This window comes from Nuphar pumila, chromosome 12, assembly GCF_984573655.1.
Source record: "Nuphar pumila chromosome 12, dmNupPumi1.hap1.1, whole genome shotgun sequence".
Taxonomy (NCBI): Eukaryota; Viridiplantae; Streptophyta; class Magnoliopsida; order Nymphaeales; family Nymphaeaceae; genus Nuphar; species Nuphar pumila.
Window position 1 is genome coordinate 99447120 of NC_143260.1, and position 17613 is coordinate 99464732.

The window sequence follows — 17613 nt, forward strand, 5'->3', positions numbered from 1 at the left end:
AGAGGTTAGACCCCTCACTGCTCAAGCTTTTTTTTAGTATTTCTCTGTCTCATTCTCAATGTAACAAGGAGGTGAAACGATGTTTCATTGTTTCACAAACATAGTGGACATGCATTCGCTGCATCCAGTGTTTGATGGGCATGGCATCCCACGAGACGTGCCATCAAACACACCCTATATAGGGATGGCAGTGGATCGGGTCGGGGCGGGGGACAAGGTCGCCACCCCCGCCCCGTCTCTAAAATGTAACCTTCATCCCTGGTCCACCCTCGTTGCGGGGGAGACTTTGGACCTCCACCCCTGCCCCGTCTCAAAATACTAATCCCCGTCCTCATCCCCACCCCCGCCTCGTCCCTGTCTCGCCTCGTCCCCCATCCCAGTCCAACCGATTGGGGCTTTATCGACCTCTACGTTCGGCCGATGAGCGTCCTCTACGGTGCCGATTGGGGCTCCATCGACACCGATGAGGAGTCGCAGCAGAAGCTCGAGGATGACTTTGATGCCTTCACGACGACAAAGGTGACTGACCTTGCACAACTGCTCGTCGATGCACATATCTCCTTCTGGAGGAAGCAGATCAGATCATGTTGAACATGAGCATTTTTTCTCATGCTGACATCGTGGCCATCCGATTTGCAGTTTAAAAAGCTCAAAAGTCAACAAAACCACGTGGCATTCATCCAAAATGCAAACAGACGACCATGATGTCAGCATGAACAAAAACGCTCATGTTCAACATGACCTGATCTGCTTCCCCTTCCGGATCCACATCGTGAAGGACCACGACATGAAAGAGTGGCTCTGCCTCGAGGTCGAGCGGCTCGGCCTCTCTGCAGTCATCATGGGCAGCCGCAGCTTCGGCGCCTCCAAGCGGACTAGCAAGAGTCGTCTCGGCAGCATCAGCGACTACTGTGTCTACCACTGCATCTGCCTGATCGTCGTTCTGCGCTACCCAAAGCATCAAGAAAGAGGCAACGATGATGGCTCTGACTGATAAAATAGGGTTAGGGTTAGTAAGAGAAGATAAAATATGAAGGGGCGGGGGGGGGGGGGGGAAGTGTCACTCCATCCTCGCCTCCATCCCCGCACAAGGATGAATTTTAACCTTCATCCCCGCCTCCATCCCCGTTTCATGCCCTCCATCCCCAGTCCAAATGGGGTGAGGCGGGGCAGGCCCCCGCTTTCCCCCGTTCCACTGCCATCCCTAACCCTATAGCTATGTATAGATGCACACCACTTAAGAAGGAAATTGATTGAAACAGGTGAGAGGTTTTACTTAATAGGTATAATTAAACGCCTAAGCTACCCTCAAATTGTGGAACAAGAATCAGGTGCAATTACATTGCACAAAACTCCTTCAATTGTTGTGCAACCTATCAGACATCTGGGCCTACAGCAAATGAAAGGTGGACAGATATAGTGACACATTGCACTTGTGCAGCGCGATTGCACCTGAGCCAACTTTTAAATTGGGTTGGGTAGGAATATGATTTATTAGGTCTTTTATGTTGGGTTTATGTCTCAATTTGATTAACTGTTTTAGTCAACAAAGGTCATTTATTTCTTATTTTTTGGCATTTATTCCTATTAGTTTCGGCTATTTAAGACATTTATAGCTATCTGTTGGGTCACTTATATTTCGCCATTGGGCATGGAGCTATATATGCTCTAGCCCCTTTTCATTCTCACCATCACAGTCTTGAGATCCTCTCTCTCTCTCTCATATATATATATATATATATATATATATATATATATATATATATTGCTCTCACTTCAAATAAGACAATTTATAATCAGCTCTTCGCATTTTTTTCTAAGCTGAAATTTAAAAAACCAAATAATGGATTAGGTAATGCGCTGTTAGATTATGATTTTAAAATTTTCAGCATGAGCAAAAGCGCTCATGTTCAGCATGACATGATCTGCTTCCTTCTGTTGATATATATGCTATTTTTTTCTTTTTTTTTACATAGAAAGCTGAGGTTAGGCAGACCCTTACCAATTATACAACCATGACATTGGGATTTGAACTTGCAACGTCCTAACACAAGGTGACGTGCACTAAGTGCTCCAGCCAGACAAGCAGAGACCCTTATTTTACTATGTGAGACGTGACACTTGTAGAAAATGGCGGGCGTCACTCCTATGTAAGGTCAGGGAGTAGCCAAGCCATCCTTGGTTTGGTGGGCTATTGCTCAATGCTTGGAATCCACTGCCAAAATGCACAGGAATTTGTCGTCCCATTTCCTTTTTCTTTGTTCTTTTTTTTTTACATAAAATAGGAATTCATTACTCATCTTAGTTGGATTTGGTAAAGTTTTATAGCCCGTCGTTGGCCTGACAGCAACCCCATATCCAAGATATAGTCAAGTAACCCGTGCAAATCTTTAGAAGTCGAACGTTGTAATTGGGCTCGTGGAGTGTGGCCAAGACATTCAAATCCTTCTCAAGAATTTGCCACTTATCTTAAACAATTGCCGATAGGCTGAAAAACTTATAGGCAGCTATCACATACACTATATATATTGATTGTACTTACAATCTATTTTGGATCTCATGATGTCAGTTGTTTGAACAGAATCTAACCTCATAGTTGCGTTCAACATGCTTGATTTACTAGGAATCAACTTTTGGATCATGCTTTTTGATAAAAAAAATATTTTTACAAGTCAAGAAAAATTGATGCCATAATGGATCAACGAAAAAGCCTTTATACAGGTCGAACAATGGTGATCCAAAAGCAGGTTTATACTAGACAAAATGGTGTTAGATTTCAATCATTATGTTTTGTTATCTAAAACCATGAATAAAAGGCATGCATTAAGCATTCAAAGCATGTCAAAAATATTTAATCATGTTCTCATCCAAATTATTCATTCAGGAAGCATTTCAATTATAATTTTACTCTTACTTTTCATGTATATAATTAAAAACTTGAATATATTTCTTTTCAGACATGCACATTTAAAGTCATGCTCTAATTTCATAAAGTGATTCGCTATATCATCATATCAACCTTGGATCTATATATCCAAATACAATTTTTATCCAAATGCATGATTATAAGCTATACAATATTCAAAATATGTTGAAACAATACAATAATGTTCTTATGCAATTAGCTCATTTTGAAAGCATTTCAAGTGAAAAGAACGTTGCTTCCACTTTTATAATAGTTGATAAAATTCAAGAAAGCATTTTAGAATTCAATCACATTATGCATTTTCGAACATAAAACCAAGACTTTTAAATTCATAATGTGTTAAATAAAGTAACACTGGGAGATCAACATGCATTAGTATCAATTTAATTATAAAAATTTAATATTTAGTCCAATTTAAACGTATACACTATGGACCATTTTATGATCTAAATCTGGATGGGATAATCAAGATCCACAAAAGAAAATTCAAGATTATCAAGTTTAGTCATAAATAAAAATGAAAGGAATCATCTATGTCCTAACCTGATATAGCTCTTAAATCAATCAAACATGTTCAATTTCAATATGTCCCATTAAGTTGTAGAAATAAACTTGGATTTTTGTCTTTATTTTGTATCCACTACATCAACATCTATTTATCCAATGACATCATGTTTATGAATTAGGCAATTTGGGAGTTATTTGGCATGGGATCATTTATATAATAGATTTATACATGCATGTCAGTGCGAGTATAGCTCCATGATCATATTTATCAATTATCATTCTCTTATGGTTAATTTTGACAAAAATGTACCACTTTCTCAAATTCTTTAAAGTGAAAAGATATATACCATGAAACACAATAAACCTTGTGTAATACATGTATTATTAAACATTCATATAGCATGATAAGCATGCCTTTTACCTATTTGACATAGGATTATTCATATAACATGTTTCTACATTTATATCAGTAAGAGTATAGTTTCATAATCATATTTACCAATTATCATGCTATTATGGCTAATAAAAATGTGTTACTTCTCAAATTCTTAGTGGCAAAACATATGCACAATGAAACATAATAAACCTTGTGCAACACATGTGTCATTGAACATTCATATAGCATGATAAGTATGTCTTATAGCAATACTATGTGTATTATTATACTCATCACAAGAACTTTCACATAAAGATCAAATAATGTATTATGCATACATCAACATGTATGCAATTTGAAGTAAACATCAAGTTATAGTCATTATGCATCTAAGTTCAATCATACATCTATATTCGAATTTTATTATATTCAAGGTAGAAATTTAATCTTAACAATAATTAAATTCATAATAAGCTATAATTAATCACTAACTTTATAGACACATTACATACACTCCTGCTTGCCCATAAAGGTGTATTAACTTACTCTCACTTTAAGGCAAGTTTTCAGTATCCAATATTAAATAAAAATCATGTGCAATCATGCTCTATTCAAATAATGGCACTTCAATAAATCAAATAATGTGCACATGTAGCAACCCTTTATCATATTTTGAACTAGGATATATTCAACTTCAAGCAATTTCTAGTACCATAAAATGATATTATTTTTTTGTCAAATAAGACAAAAATATTAATTTTTATGCTAAGGCATACTTTCATCTAATTTTGTCATACAAATCTAATTTTCTATAATTTTAGTATGATTTTATGGTCATTTTCAAGTTTCAACACCTTTCTATAAAAAAATTATAAACACTAAATAGTAAACCCAAATGTTTAAACAATAATTCTGTAAATATAACATAATTGAACAGTTAAATATTATAGTTATTATGCACTCTATAGTTGAATGTGAAACTCCAAAATTGTTTTTAAATTTTTCAAAATTTTAACAGCTTTTCTATACATTTAGAAACTCGGACAACTTATCTGAAAATTAATAGTTCTAGAAGCCTTTATAAATTTTGTAGAAAATATAACTATAGTTTGCAAATTCTGATAAGTGTTAGCCATTCACTTATAAATATCATTCTCAAGGCCACCCACTTGAATTTTCAAGGTTTTAACCGATTATATTGAACAATTTTTTTTAAGGCTATTATCACAAATTTTAAAATACTGAATAGTAAAACCTTGTATCAAAGATTAGGGTTAGGGCTTCGTTGTCTGCATTTTAATTGTAATTTTATAGCAATATCCATGCAGTAACAACCTTTCTACAAAATCTAGAAAGTTGCATGCACTAAACAGTAATGAGAGAATATTGTGACCACTATTTTGTGAATATAAATTTCAAAAACATTAAACAGTAAATACTATGAGCATTATGCACTGCATAGTAAAATCTGAAACATGGAACATCCTACTGAAATTATCAGAAATTAAGATTGCCTTTCAAAAAAAATAAAATTATGGCACCCTTCTAAAAATCTTGAAAATATACACCCTTTTTGTAATTAAGATAAATCCAACCACCACTATGAAAAAACAAATTCAATATTTTAGTCACCAATGTGAAGCACACTTATTTCAACCATTGATTTATAAAATATTAATTTTATGTGGTTCCATTTGTAAATGTTAAAACAAAGAAATACATGAGAGAGGGAAGAAGGGAGGTAGCCAAGGGTTTAAATCATGGCGACCCACTAGCCGACCATCGACCGGCGATGACGATGACACAAAGGCGTATAGTCACGGCCCGAGAACCTGCTCTCTGTGCTCTCAACCTTGCTGACTCTCAGCATAAAGAGAAGAAGAGAACATGAAGAGGAAAAAGATCAGTGTCGTCAATGTCTGTGAACCTGTCAGCAACCTAAGATATGGAGCTCTCTTTCTCTGACTCTATATCCCTCGGTCTCAGTATGGGCAGAGGGTGATGGGGCGCAGATGCACCACAACCAATGGGATTCAACAATCTTTCTAGATTCTGGCAAAGGGTGAATATAGGGACAAAAGACTGAACGAATAAGATGTGATTGGGGTTTTTGGAAGCCCTAATCAAAGGTCCATGTTAGGGTTCTTAAAACTCTAATCTAAAAAAATGAGGGCTTTGAAAGCCCTAAGCTAAAAACACATGCACACACAGAGAACCTCAAATGTCTAAGTCTTTGTGGTGTCACATAAGTGTTAGGTGTGTGCATGCATTCACACAGTGAAAACAAATGAGATGTTGTTTGCTAAAATGCCTCAAAGAAGCTGCAAACACAAACAACACCAAAAAATGTACCTATATGTGGGGATCTTGGTGTTTAAGACGATCTGATGACCCTGGTGTTCAGTCACCGATGCAGAAATAAAATTGTCAACGTGGCTCTGATACCACTGTTGGAACCTCGATTAGGTTTCTGATTCTAGTGTAGGGTGTGGTGATGGATAGTGGGGCTTGTGCGTCAAAAGAAGGGGTTGAACCTCCAACCTGTGAAGACCACATGTTCTGTCATTAAGTTATCCCAACCTCCTTCTCCTTTGTGGTGAATCTCTCAACCCCCTCTGTAGAGAGCTCTCTCTTTTTTTTAATTTTCATATTCTCATCTACTTAATATCAGGGATTCACCATATTTTATGGAGAAGTATGCCCCACTCTCCAATAATTACTCCTACTACACACCAAGGGTCCACTACCTTGGTAGTTATTGGATTCTAATTTGTGTGACCCAATAGTCATATTTGAATCCAATACTCGAATCTCACATTTTTTCAAAGTATATATTTATGACATGAATTACCAAGAGGAAAGCAACCGACCAAAATAAAAATCAAGCAACAAAAGAAAAAAAAATTGTGATATGGACCCACCTTTTGCCTGATATTTCATGTAAGGTACCACGTTTTTTGAAAATTTTAATATGAACCCAACTTTTTCTGACAATAGTCAAATAGTGGCTTTGGGTTAACCTTGGTCAAAACAAATAAACAGTGTGAACCCCTATAAAAGTTAAAAGGTTTATATTTTTCCTTACCTACCAAAAATCCATGATTGCCAAGAGCCACCCTTGACCTCTTGAAGGTTGACCAATCTAGGACTAGGCTGCAGCCCAATCGATTGCTCATGTAGTGTAGACAAGACAATCGATGATCTTGCATCCTTTTTGGAGAGCCCAATGCTCTGACGTGGTGCAACCCCTGGCTAAATGTGGTTCACACCCAAACCAACTTTAGTAAGTCATCCTAGCCTTGCCCTAATCTTAAACCTACGGCTCCTCAAAATGCTAAACCTTGCACATAGCTTAGATTATGCTTCGACTCAATTTTTAGACCTCATATATCCTTGCCCTAATCTCATTTAGAACTGAGATTTTAACTGCAACTTCCTTGACCTATCCTAAGACTACCCCTAAAAAATCATAATTTTACCAAACCTCAATAGAGAAAAATAAATTTTTCTACTCGAACCTGCCAGACCTGAAACCCAACACAGTCTAGTCTTGTCCCTTGTCTCATCTCTTTCGATTATGAGCTCATTTCTCCCCAACCAAAATGAGTTAGGCTTTTATTTTTTGTTAGAACCTTCCTCGACATGTTCCCAAGTGTCCCCACCAATTTTTACATTTTTCCCACATTACATTTGAGAGAAATGAATTTTTCCCCGAAACCTGTATGTCCCAAACAGAACATGTTTTGAGGCTTGTCCCTATTTCGACCCCTTGTTCCTTAGACTAGAACAATTTTGACCTTGCTCTTTGAACAAAGTCTTTCTCGACCTCTTTAGAAGACCTCCACCAAGGTTTATGATTTTTAGTGCAATCGTTTGGATGTACTAAACTTTTTACGAAAACTGGTCAAACCTAATCATAACCGGTCTAAAACCAATCTTTGTTTGACCTACCCAACCTAACCCACAACTAAGCTCAACCCAAACTTAACTCGGGCCCAACTTGAATGCAACAAAACCCAACTACCCAAAATTGGCCTACATGATTTAACTGTTTGGTCCTATTTAGATTGTGTGACTATTTTATGCTTTTTTCAACCTTTTTGCATGTTGCATACCATAACCAATTGTCCTAGGACTCTGTGCATGTCACGAAGATCCAAACTATCGATTCCTGCCTACAATGGTCAGTTTGTGCACACAACCCATAACCCACAAGTCCCGGTATCCCAAATTGGGTACTTCAAATTCGGGATGCAACACATGCTTATTTCACATGCATTAAAAGATGTCATGTTTATACATCCAAGCACATGCATGATGTGTTTGTTGCCTTTTCATGCTTTGCACATAATGTAAACTATAACTTTGGCAAAAAAACTGCATATAGCCTTATTAACACACATGATTTATGCATAAGTATATGCACTGTGAAACATAAGAAAGGTGTGCAAAAATGTCTATGCACACCAAGTATTTGCTAAAATGCAGCAAAGAGGCTGCAAACTCAAACAAAAAATTTGCACCTGGATATGGAGTTCTTGGTGTTAAACACAATCTGACAACCTGATAACCATAAGAATGGGATCATCAATGTATCTCTAATACCAGTGTTGAAACTTGATGGTTTCTAAACTCCGATATGGATAGGGCCACTAAATCGAATGGGACATGTCGCTAGAAGGATGACCTAATCATCCATCTATGTGATGATAGTTGAGTTATTTCAGCCCATCTCCAAGCATGAAATCCTTCACAATCTTTCAAATGAGCTAACAAATTACTCTATGCATAATCCGCTTCACTTCCTTGGATCCTTAGAGAATTGGATTTTGGATTAATTTTATCACTAACTTAGAGATAGTGCTCCATTAAACTCAATAACCCTCTCCATAACTATATTCATTAGGTTATACACAACCCAAAAATTGTATTAAATCACATAATTATATTACACAAATTATTTTAATGAGCCCACCATTCTTGTGGCTCTTGAGGTTTCATTTTGGGAGACTCTATGACCACACTGGATCCGATACTGAGATCCAACAATAAATAATATAACCACCATAAAAAAAAAAGTTGAATTTTCGAGGAGTAAAGATTAACCAGATGTGGCTTTTTTTTCAATATTCCATACAAGTAAAGACCATATATTTTGCTGGTGAATACATTCTTTCCCACTGGCTTCCACTTGTGAGAATTTCAAAAAACATCATAACGAGCTTGATTCGATAGAAAAAGAAAACCTATATTTAGTCCCAACTTCATGTCTTCCATGTGTTTGGTCACGACCTCATGCAAGACATGGCTATCAATATTCTATAAAAGATTTTTGTCCATTTTTTCTTGAAAGGGGGATTTTATCATGTTTCCCTTGGATTGCAGCAGGCTGTTTCTACTAGGGGTGGCAAAACCTTACACGCCCAGCCAACCCGCCTCTTAGGCGGGTTCGGGTTGGGCAAAAATGAACCCGTTTAATAAACGGGTCGACCCGCCTAACCCGTATATTAAACGGGTCGGGTTCGTGTTAGGGGTATGCCAAACCGGCTGACTCGTTTAATAAACGGGTTAGGCGGGTGGGTCAACCTGCTGACCCACCAACCTGACCCGCTAACCCGTTTACCCGACCCGACCAGTTTATTAAGCGGGTTGGAGGGTCATGTTGGGTTACCCGTTTAATAAACGGGTCGGGTTCGTGTTTGCCACAGCCGACCCGTTTAATAAACGGGTCAGGTTCGGGTTGAGGTATGCTGACCTGCCAACCCGCCAACCCGACCCGATTGCCACCCCTAGTTTCTACCCCCACTAATTGCGAGGGTACTTTCATATGTGCCAACCTCCGCACTAATAAAAAAACTGAGAATGAGCCTCCCAAAAGAAGACATGTGGCAACTCTTTCAACGTTCATCACTAAGTAATAGTATCGACCACTTAAAACCAATTTAATGTTGCTAAATTACAAATGCTGTCAACTACTGTTTTTTAAGAACAAGAAAGAAATTATTAATTTATTGTATTGAAAGAAATAGCTGAATTGACGAAGAGAATGGATCAAGACCAATGTTGTCAGCCAGAATCGCCCCATACAAATCGGATTTTGGAAGAAAATCGAGACAGAAATGACCTGAGCCGGCTAATTTTCAAAAAAATATATCTAAATAGATTTTAAATACTTTTTAAAATATTATTTTAATATTTTTTTTAACACTTGTTTTTCCTGATTAAAAGTTGGATGATCAGATCTATTGACCTCCGAAACAGTATCGCCCGATTCACCTGAATCATTTGGGGTCTGAAACCATGACAACATTGTTCAAGACTGCAATACGCCTACATCTAACAATTTGGAATACAACATTCAGCTCCTTGTAATTCCTTGGGGAAGATAAGGGCCCAAACGTTGGGAACCTAAGGAATGATCAGAATCAGACCAAATCATTTTAGCCGGCCTATTAAGGACCCGTTTGCATGTCACGGAAAGTGGGATGTTTCCACGGAAATGCATCCAAGGGCGTGCATTTTCGCAGAGCCCACAATGACAAAACAAACTGGGGCTCCTCTTTCCACACAGAAAGGGGCTCCAGATTCAATGCTGGACCCCCCCCCCCCCCCCCCCCTTTCACGGAAAGGGTTCCCATGGAGGGGATCCAATTCTCTTTCCGCGGAAGAGGTGCTGCGGCTTCCTCTTCTGTGACATGCAAAAGGACCCTAAGTGACCCGGTAGGGTACCTCGTCATCAAAAAAGAAAAAAATATAAAAATTGGAATGAATCTAAATATCAACTAGTTAAAACCAATTTAATGATGGTTAACTACAAATATTGTCTACTTAAAACCAAATTAATGGTGTTAAACCACACGGTATAAGTCCAAATTCATTTTCCTATAGAAAAAAAAAACTCCAAAATCATTTGGACTGCATACCTTTGGCATTAGGCAAAAATCTGCTTAGAGGCTTTGGGATAATACGAGCCCAGACTTCCATGTGGAAGTAATTAGGGCACTGACTTCATTTTTAAGCATATTTTTTTTACTCCGAGAAACTGCCCCAGGCGCAGATACCTAACCGTGCTGGCTCCCGTAGACGGTCACTGTCCTATTAGTGTAAAACTCTGAGGGCTTACCCCTCGAACCCAGGGAGTCACCAAGCTTGGGCTTCTTTTTTAAGCATGGTTAGATGGTCAGCAATCAATCATTTTCCATACTGTTATACACCATTTCTCGTTGTAGTGTAGGGTCGTGTCTGTCAATCTTGAGATGGACGGTTTAGTAGTCTCTTACATTGTTAAGCCTCTGTGTCTCAACAGAACCCTTACTGACATTGGTAAGTTTTGGAGGCCCAAGCTAAGTCATTTTCATATGTTTTAATTTCTCATCTTTATTTTTTGCCATTTCAAAACAGGGCAAGTGGACACAAGAAATACAGAGATTTGCTTGGCAGCACTCTCAAAAGAATATAACAGTACCGGACGTTTCTGCCCATCTGGTATCTCAAGGATGACAAAGCTAGCCATCGGTTGAAGGGGTATGGTCTGCCGGTCAAAAGATACAATTATACAAAGTTGGACGGGAAAAAGGGCATTTTTGTCAGACGAGCAGTACAAAAGAGGGGGGATGTTTCGGCGGTCGTTGTCTGACAGGATGGAAAGATGAGAAAAAGAGGGGAAATTGGGAGAGAGGTTGGGAGAGGCCTTCCTATTGCCTCACCAATAATGACAATTTCTGGTGTAGCCTGTAAGAATGCGAAAGAATGTATTTTATGGCCAATAAATTGCAGTATGTGATTCATCCCACATTTGACTGAAACAGAGACAAAAACCAATGAAAGAGAACTCGTTAGAAGTGTGGGTACGATACGATATACCTAAGGTGGAGTAACATGCTGTTCCCGCACTTGGCCAGGCCAAAAACTACGACATTGGCGTTCCCCCCTTCCCCTTTGTCAGTGGCCTTGCTCTACAACTTTAAAGATGCCAATCACACTCGAACCTGCACACACTCGCCTTACTATGTCCCATCAAATCAGAGACGTCCTGTCCTTGTCCTGGTTTCACTAATTTACAAATTACAGGTAGCTCCTCTGTTTTTCGAAATTGACAAGACTAATCTTTTGTTTCTGAGCTCCGAGGAGAGCTGCATCATATGACCAAATAGTCTATTGGCTGGTTAAAGGGCAACGACGTCCACTAGGGATGGCAATGGACCGGGGGAAAGAGGGCCCCGCCTCGCCCCGTTTGGACCGGGGATGAAGGGTATGAAACGGGAATAGAGGCGGGGACGAAGGTTAAAATCCATCCCCGTCCGGGGGTGGAGGCAGGGATGAACGTGCACTTTTCCCAACCCCGCCCCGACCACTTTTCCCCACAATATCCCCGCCCCACCCCACCTCATCCCCGTTTGAACCAGGGATGGAGGACATGAAACAGGGATGAAGGCGGGGGGTGGAGGATAAAATCCATCCCCGGCGGGGGTGGAGGATAAAATCTTGAGGCGGGGCGGGGGTGGAGACCTTGTCCCCCACCCCGCCAAACTGCCATCCCTAACGTCCACATATCCCTGTGGCTGTGGATGCACAAATGACCCATACCCACACCCCCCACCTCGAAGATTTGACCCGCAAACAAGAGCGGGCTTCCAAATAAGGTCTCAATGTAGGGAGGCCAGCCGGAGTGGGAGTGAGGTCGGAGACACATCACAACTAGGGGTGTCAATAGTCGGGTTTCACCCAGAACCAACCCATAACAAACCTCATGGTTTGTAAAATTCTGATGATACTCAGACCCCCAGTTCCGACTAAAATCCACAAATTTTCAATGTAAAAATAATAAAAAGATATTACTTTGTCTGGATGGTTCATATAATACTTGTAGGACCTGGGTATGGTATCTCATATGGTGGGTTCGATAGGACCCAAATCCAGTCCTGGTACAAGCATCTTAAATCAAATCTGGGCCTGGTTCATCTACCTAGATCCAAACCAAACCCTACCCATTGACACCCCATATACGATATATATATATAAGGCTGGAGCTCAACCACCACCTTGTTCCCTTGATGGGACATTACAAAAGAGAAACCGAGAATAATAGAGTAACAAAAGGATATGGCACATGAGCCTAACAACTAAACATTGTAGGGAGGAAAAAGGGGCAGAGAGAGAGTAGTTAATGTCAGTAAAAGCTAAAAACTTTTCGGTCATACATGCATATATCATAGTACACACGAACCCAACTTTTAAACCAACAGCAGAGAGGAAACCTAGATCAGAATTAAACAAGTAACCTTTTTTATCTCTGGTCCAGAGAATCCAGATAATATGTATACCTTCAAAGTTCAAGCGTCGATCCTTCTGTTTTGTTTAATTTTTTGTTTGTTTGGTTATGGGGGTCTAGCTCCTGCTGAAACTGGATGCGTCGATTGGTAGGGAGAGGGAACGCGGATGCGGCGCTAGGTTGTGGGGTTTGGGTTGAGAATCCTGATGATGCTGCAGCAGACGATGGGAAGAGTGGTGCCGGCACAGGAGATGTGGTGGCTGGCCAGCCCCATCCTGATATGGAAGACAACGATGACGATGACATGGGCGATTGCTGTAAACAGTTGTTCGCAGCAGACGTGGCTTCCTCGGCACTCCTATCGGTTATCATCACCCTTTCTGCGCAAAGTCCACCAACCTGCAATACGTTTCACATATGGAACAAATAACTGCTTCTCTCTTCAGTCCAGGCAAAGGAAATTGACAAGGGTTGTGAGTCATGGGATGCCCATCGTAGTGCAGATACGGGCCAGAATGATGTCCCAAAGCCGTGTGCGCTTGGATGTACAGACTTATTCGAAAAGAAGGTGGAATAAGTTAGAGCATTGTGCTATATGCTCCAAAATGAAATGTTTGGGCTTCTCCTCGGAAAATTTAGAATGCGAACATTACTACTAGTACTGTTTTGAGCATGGTTTATATTTTTTGCTTATTGTACAGAAGGATAGCTAATAAGATTCCACAAAAAGTAATGAATATGTTTACCTGGTAGTTGGGGAAATTGGGACGAAATCCAGTCCAGTGAGGCAAAGGTTGGTCTGATGGCAAACCAAAAGGATGATGAGCTGCCGATGCCATACGTGAAGCCGTCTCCATCTGTAGAAATGAAACGAACAGATCTCTTAACACAAAATCGCTAATTCAGTAAAGAGTAAGAATCAATTTAAATAAAAAATAAAAAAAGAGAATCGGAACTAACAAAAAAGTGATTACCCTTGGTTTCTTAAGCTCAGGCGACTCGAAATTGCCACATTGCAAACGGAAGGCAGCAGAATTGTTGTCGACTTTAGAAGCATGAGAACAAACAGGCGGAGAAATACCCAAATTGAGGTCTAGATTGTGGGTAGTGCCTGTCCCAAAGATTAAAAAGCCATCACTAACTGAGATTTCATCATGTATTAAGAACTAGCAGGGATAGAAAAAAACAACGGACTTGCCTCCTTCATCGCCTTCAGCAAAAAGTTCTGATTCGTAAGAGCTAGGTTCAAAATTTGTAACAGCATCCCTTCCATTGCATTTTATGGCAGCCTTATCATAAGCTCTGGTTTCACAAACCAAACGTCATCTACATTTGGGCAACTCGGTATATTAAATATACAAAACAAGAAGACGACTTACCTTGCAGCTTCTATTTCACTGTCAAAGAGACCAAGATAAATGTATCTGCAGGGAAACGATATAAAAATGATTTACAGAAATGGAGATGAAGAACGAGGAGTCAGAGATTGAGGCTCAAACAACAGATCAAAGTTCGTTACTTCTTTCCAAGAAACTGCCCCATTCGAGCTTCCCATCGACCACATTTGTGCAGAGTTACTCCCCTGTATTTAGAACTCCCCCTTGAGAATCCTGTGCTCTGACGTCGGAGGATGTGAACAAATTCTTCCTTCGTAAGGTTCCTCATCTGCACCACACCATGAATTGTGTAAGCTCTGCCACTTAATAAGGAAATAAATGCAACAAATAACGAAATGAGTTCAAGAGTTTGAACCTGTTTCAGATCTTCATCGTAATCACTGAGGTTGAAGTTGATGTCTGCATCCACTCCCCTGAATTTTATAGCAGCTCGATCATATGCTCTGATATCAGACACGGCCCCAATTCAGCTCGGACAAAGAAAAAGGTGAAATACAGATAAAAAATGAATACGAAGCAGCGGGAAATACGTGGAAAAGAGCATTTCATGGCATAAAACAAATAATACGACCCCAGTGAAAAACAGAAAAGGAAAAGAGAAACTAAAGGATTCCCCTGAAGTTTACCTAGCAGCGGCATGAGCAGTATCAAACCCACCTAAAATAGACAAAGAAAGAACAAAAGAACCAAAATCATCAAAACATCGATCAAGGGCTTCTTATCCTAATCAATCTTCGGAGTTCAAACCGAAAAAGAAAAGAAAAAGGGAAAGTCGGGGACGACTATTGAAGAAATTCTGAACCTAGATAGAGAAAGAGGGGAGAAAAAAATTTACCCAGATAGACTTGCTTGCCGCAATCCCTGTACAAAATAGTCTTAGAGTCAACAAAAAGAATGAAAAAGAGAAAAGGACCAATAAAAACTCAAAGAGATTATATAAGGAGCCTTCGATTCAACCCTCGGGCATCTCCATCGAAATTACACTACTGGTCAATGAAACAAAGACAAGAAACGACCAAGAAGAAGATGATGAAGAAGAAAAGAGAAGCGGCAAAGAGAACGAACCAGATGTGGGACTCCCATCGTCCAGTTCGCCTGTAAAAAGTGACTCCCCGATACTGCGAGCTTCTAGAGCGCGGGCCGCGCCTGCTCTTCTTCACTTGTTGCAACACCTTCATCGCTGATGGCTCAGTCTGCCCTGCCACCACCGCATCCGGGTGGTGGCGGAAGCCGACGTCCATCCAATTCCCTCTCCCAGCCACCGGCACAGCTGATGGCGTCGTCATCATTGTCATCGACGATACTGAACGCACCACCGGCGATGCCACCACTGGGAACAGCTGCCTAGTCACGACGCCCCCTGCCTCCAGAAACCCACGGCCTCCGGCACCACGACCCCCATTTCGTTCTTCCGCCTCATCCACTCCGTCTTCATCCTCTCCCACCTCCCGCACCCCTCCGTCGTTCTTCAGTATGCTGAAGCTGAGTGCGAGCTTCTTCCCACCGGTTTGCGTCGAGCCCGACTCCTCCTCCCCGCCATAGGCCGAACCTTCAGTGTTCACAACAGAGGAATTCGACGTGCTGGAGTCGTCCGCCTGGCCAGCAGCCTCCTGCCCATCATCGCAGAACGAAGGGGACTCGCCACCGTTCCTGTCCGCGAATTTCAAGGGCTGTGGCTGCCGCTGTGGCTCCTCGTTCAGATCCAGCATCTCGCTCACTCCCCTCCCTCCGCGTTCTTTACTCCCGCCCTACTGTCGCTGTCGGTCGTTCTTTCAGTCGCACCGGTTCCTTACTCTAGAAGCTTCTTCTATCGGCGGAAAAAGAGCCAGAGGAGATACAGGTAGCGGCAGGACAATCCGGAAGAGGCGGAGGAGAACATTTGCGGCCCAGCTTGTTATACAATGCGGGAATCGGAACACGTTTAACATCAATTCCAGAGATCTAGGGTTTGTTTCACTCCGCCAGACGGAAGACTCGGCCTCGCCGGAAATTTCTGAGGATCGGCGGGAACGGGTACTTCCACGACCGATCCTGCTCTCACAGCGGAAAACCCAAACCGATCGTGATACTCTGATCTAGAAGCAAAAGCAAGAACTATCGGATGGAAAATTTACCGGTGGTGCTCAACGCTCTCTCTGGCGTCCACAGTCGAGGTCACCCGATCGCACGCAAAAAGGAAGTCAAATACCGTAACCGGAGATTGCAGGAAAACCGACTCCTACTACCGCCGCAAAGGCACCGGAAAACCAGAGGGATCCCGGAATTCCGACACTCAGCCGGCAGGGAAACAGCGTTTCATCCGGCGAGCGTATCACTCCGGAAACGAAGGAACGCCCGAATCATTCCGCTCGGAGCTCCTTCCTCAAGAACGGCGATTTCCTCCGATCACCGGATTCCGGCAGGAGGAGCCGATTGGAATCAGAATCAAAGAAAAAGAGAGAAAATGTAAAACAAAAAGGGGAAAGAAAAAAAGAGGAAGAGAGGGAGAAATGGAGGGAATACGGTCAACCGGGAAAGGCCAAAGATGGGACGTATTAGGGCAGAGCCGGAGTGCTTCAGACTGCCTTCTCTCGCTCTCTCTGCCTCTCTTTTTACCTTCTTGCCTCTTGCAGCCACCGGTTTTCCCGGTCACCTGGTAGACAGTGGGCCCCATGACCCCCCTCCGTCGCGGCCGACTTGTCCGTTTTGACCGTACGAACCAGTACGAATCGACGGGGCATTCCGGTGAGAGAGAGAAAAAGCCCTTTCGCCGGAATGGAATGCTTGCGTGCTTTTTATTTTTTTACGTTTTGCCCATTTCTTGTCCTCTTGATGAAACCAAGAGTCGGCTGGTTAGGGGTGCGAAGAGTGCGTTTCCCTATTAGACCTCATTCTTTGCACTGAATGACTCTTGCGTCCCTTTTGACCTCGATGTTCGAGCGGCCGGAGTTTGGATCCAGTCTTGGCAAAAGCGGTTCGGTGAAAATCAAATCGCAAGTTGATTCGTGGAACGGAGTGTCCCTTCATCGAGTCCGAGTCCGAGTCCGAGTCCGAGTCCGATCCCCCTTTGCTCGTGTCCAGTATAGGGTAAATCTTAGGAGTAAATTTTCTCACATGGAAGAAAATCCCGGCTCCGAGCATCTTCGTTTGAAAGCAA

General features: G+C 41.3%; 1 protein-coding gene across 1 annotated transcript; it reads right to left on the reverse strand.

Annotated features, from left to right (window-relative positions):
• Nucleotides 1-12968: 12968 nt before the first annotated feature.
• LOC149821299 (APETALA2-like protein 3) lies at nt 12969-17263 on the reverse strand. The gene is made up of 11 exons (XM_089982764.1): nt 16592-17263; nt 15543-16508; nt 15313-15338; nt 15104-15134; nt 14833-14920; nt 14600-14745; nt 14460-14504; nt 14279-14382; nt 14055-14191; nt 13827-13937; nt 12969-13479 (listed from the first exon to the last, which is right to left on the reverse strand). Exons 2-11 carry the CDS (start codon nt 16184-16186, stop codon nt 13135-13137), a joined length of 1677 nt encoding a protein of 558 aa, XP_089838890.1. The 5' UTR covers nt 16187-16508; nt 16592-17263; the 3' UTR covers nt 12969-13134.
• Between the last annotated feature and the right edge of the window lie 350 nt (nt 17264-17613).

Coding starts and splice junctions, on each gene's coding strand:
- LOC149821299 (XM_089982764.1), bottom strand. CDS start 16,186: ATGCTGGATCTGAACGAGGAGCCACAGCGGCAGCCACAGCCCTTGAAA. Junction 14,383..14,459: donor AGTGAAATAGAAGCTGCAAG/GTAAGTCGTCTT, acceptor TTGTGAAACCAG/AGCTTATGATAAGGCTGCCA. Junction 13,480..13,826: donor CCAATTTCCCCAACTACCAG/GTAAACATATTC, acceptor AACGTATTGCAG/GTTGGTGGACTTTGCGCAGA.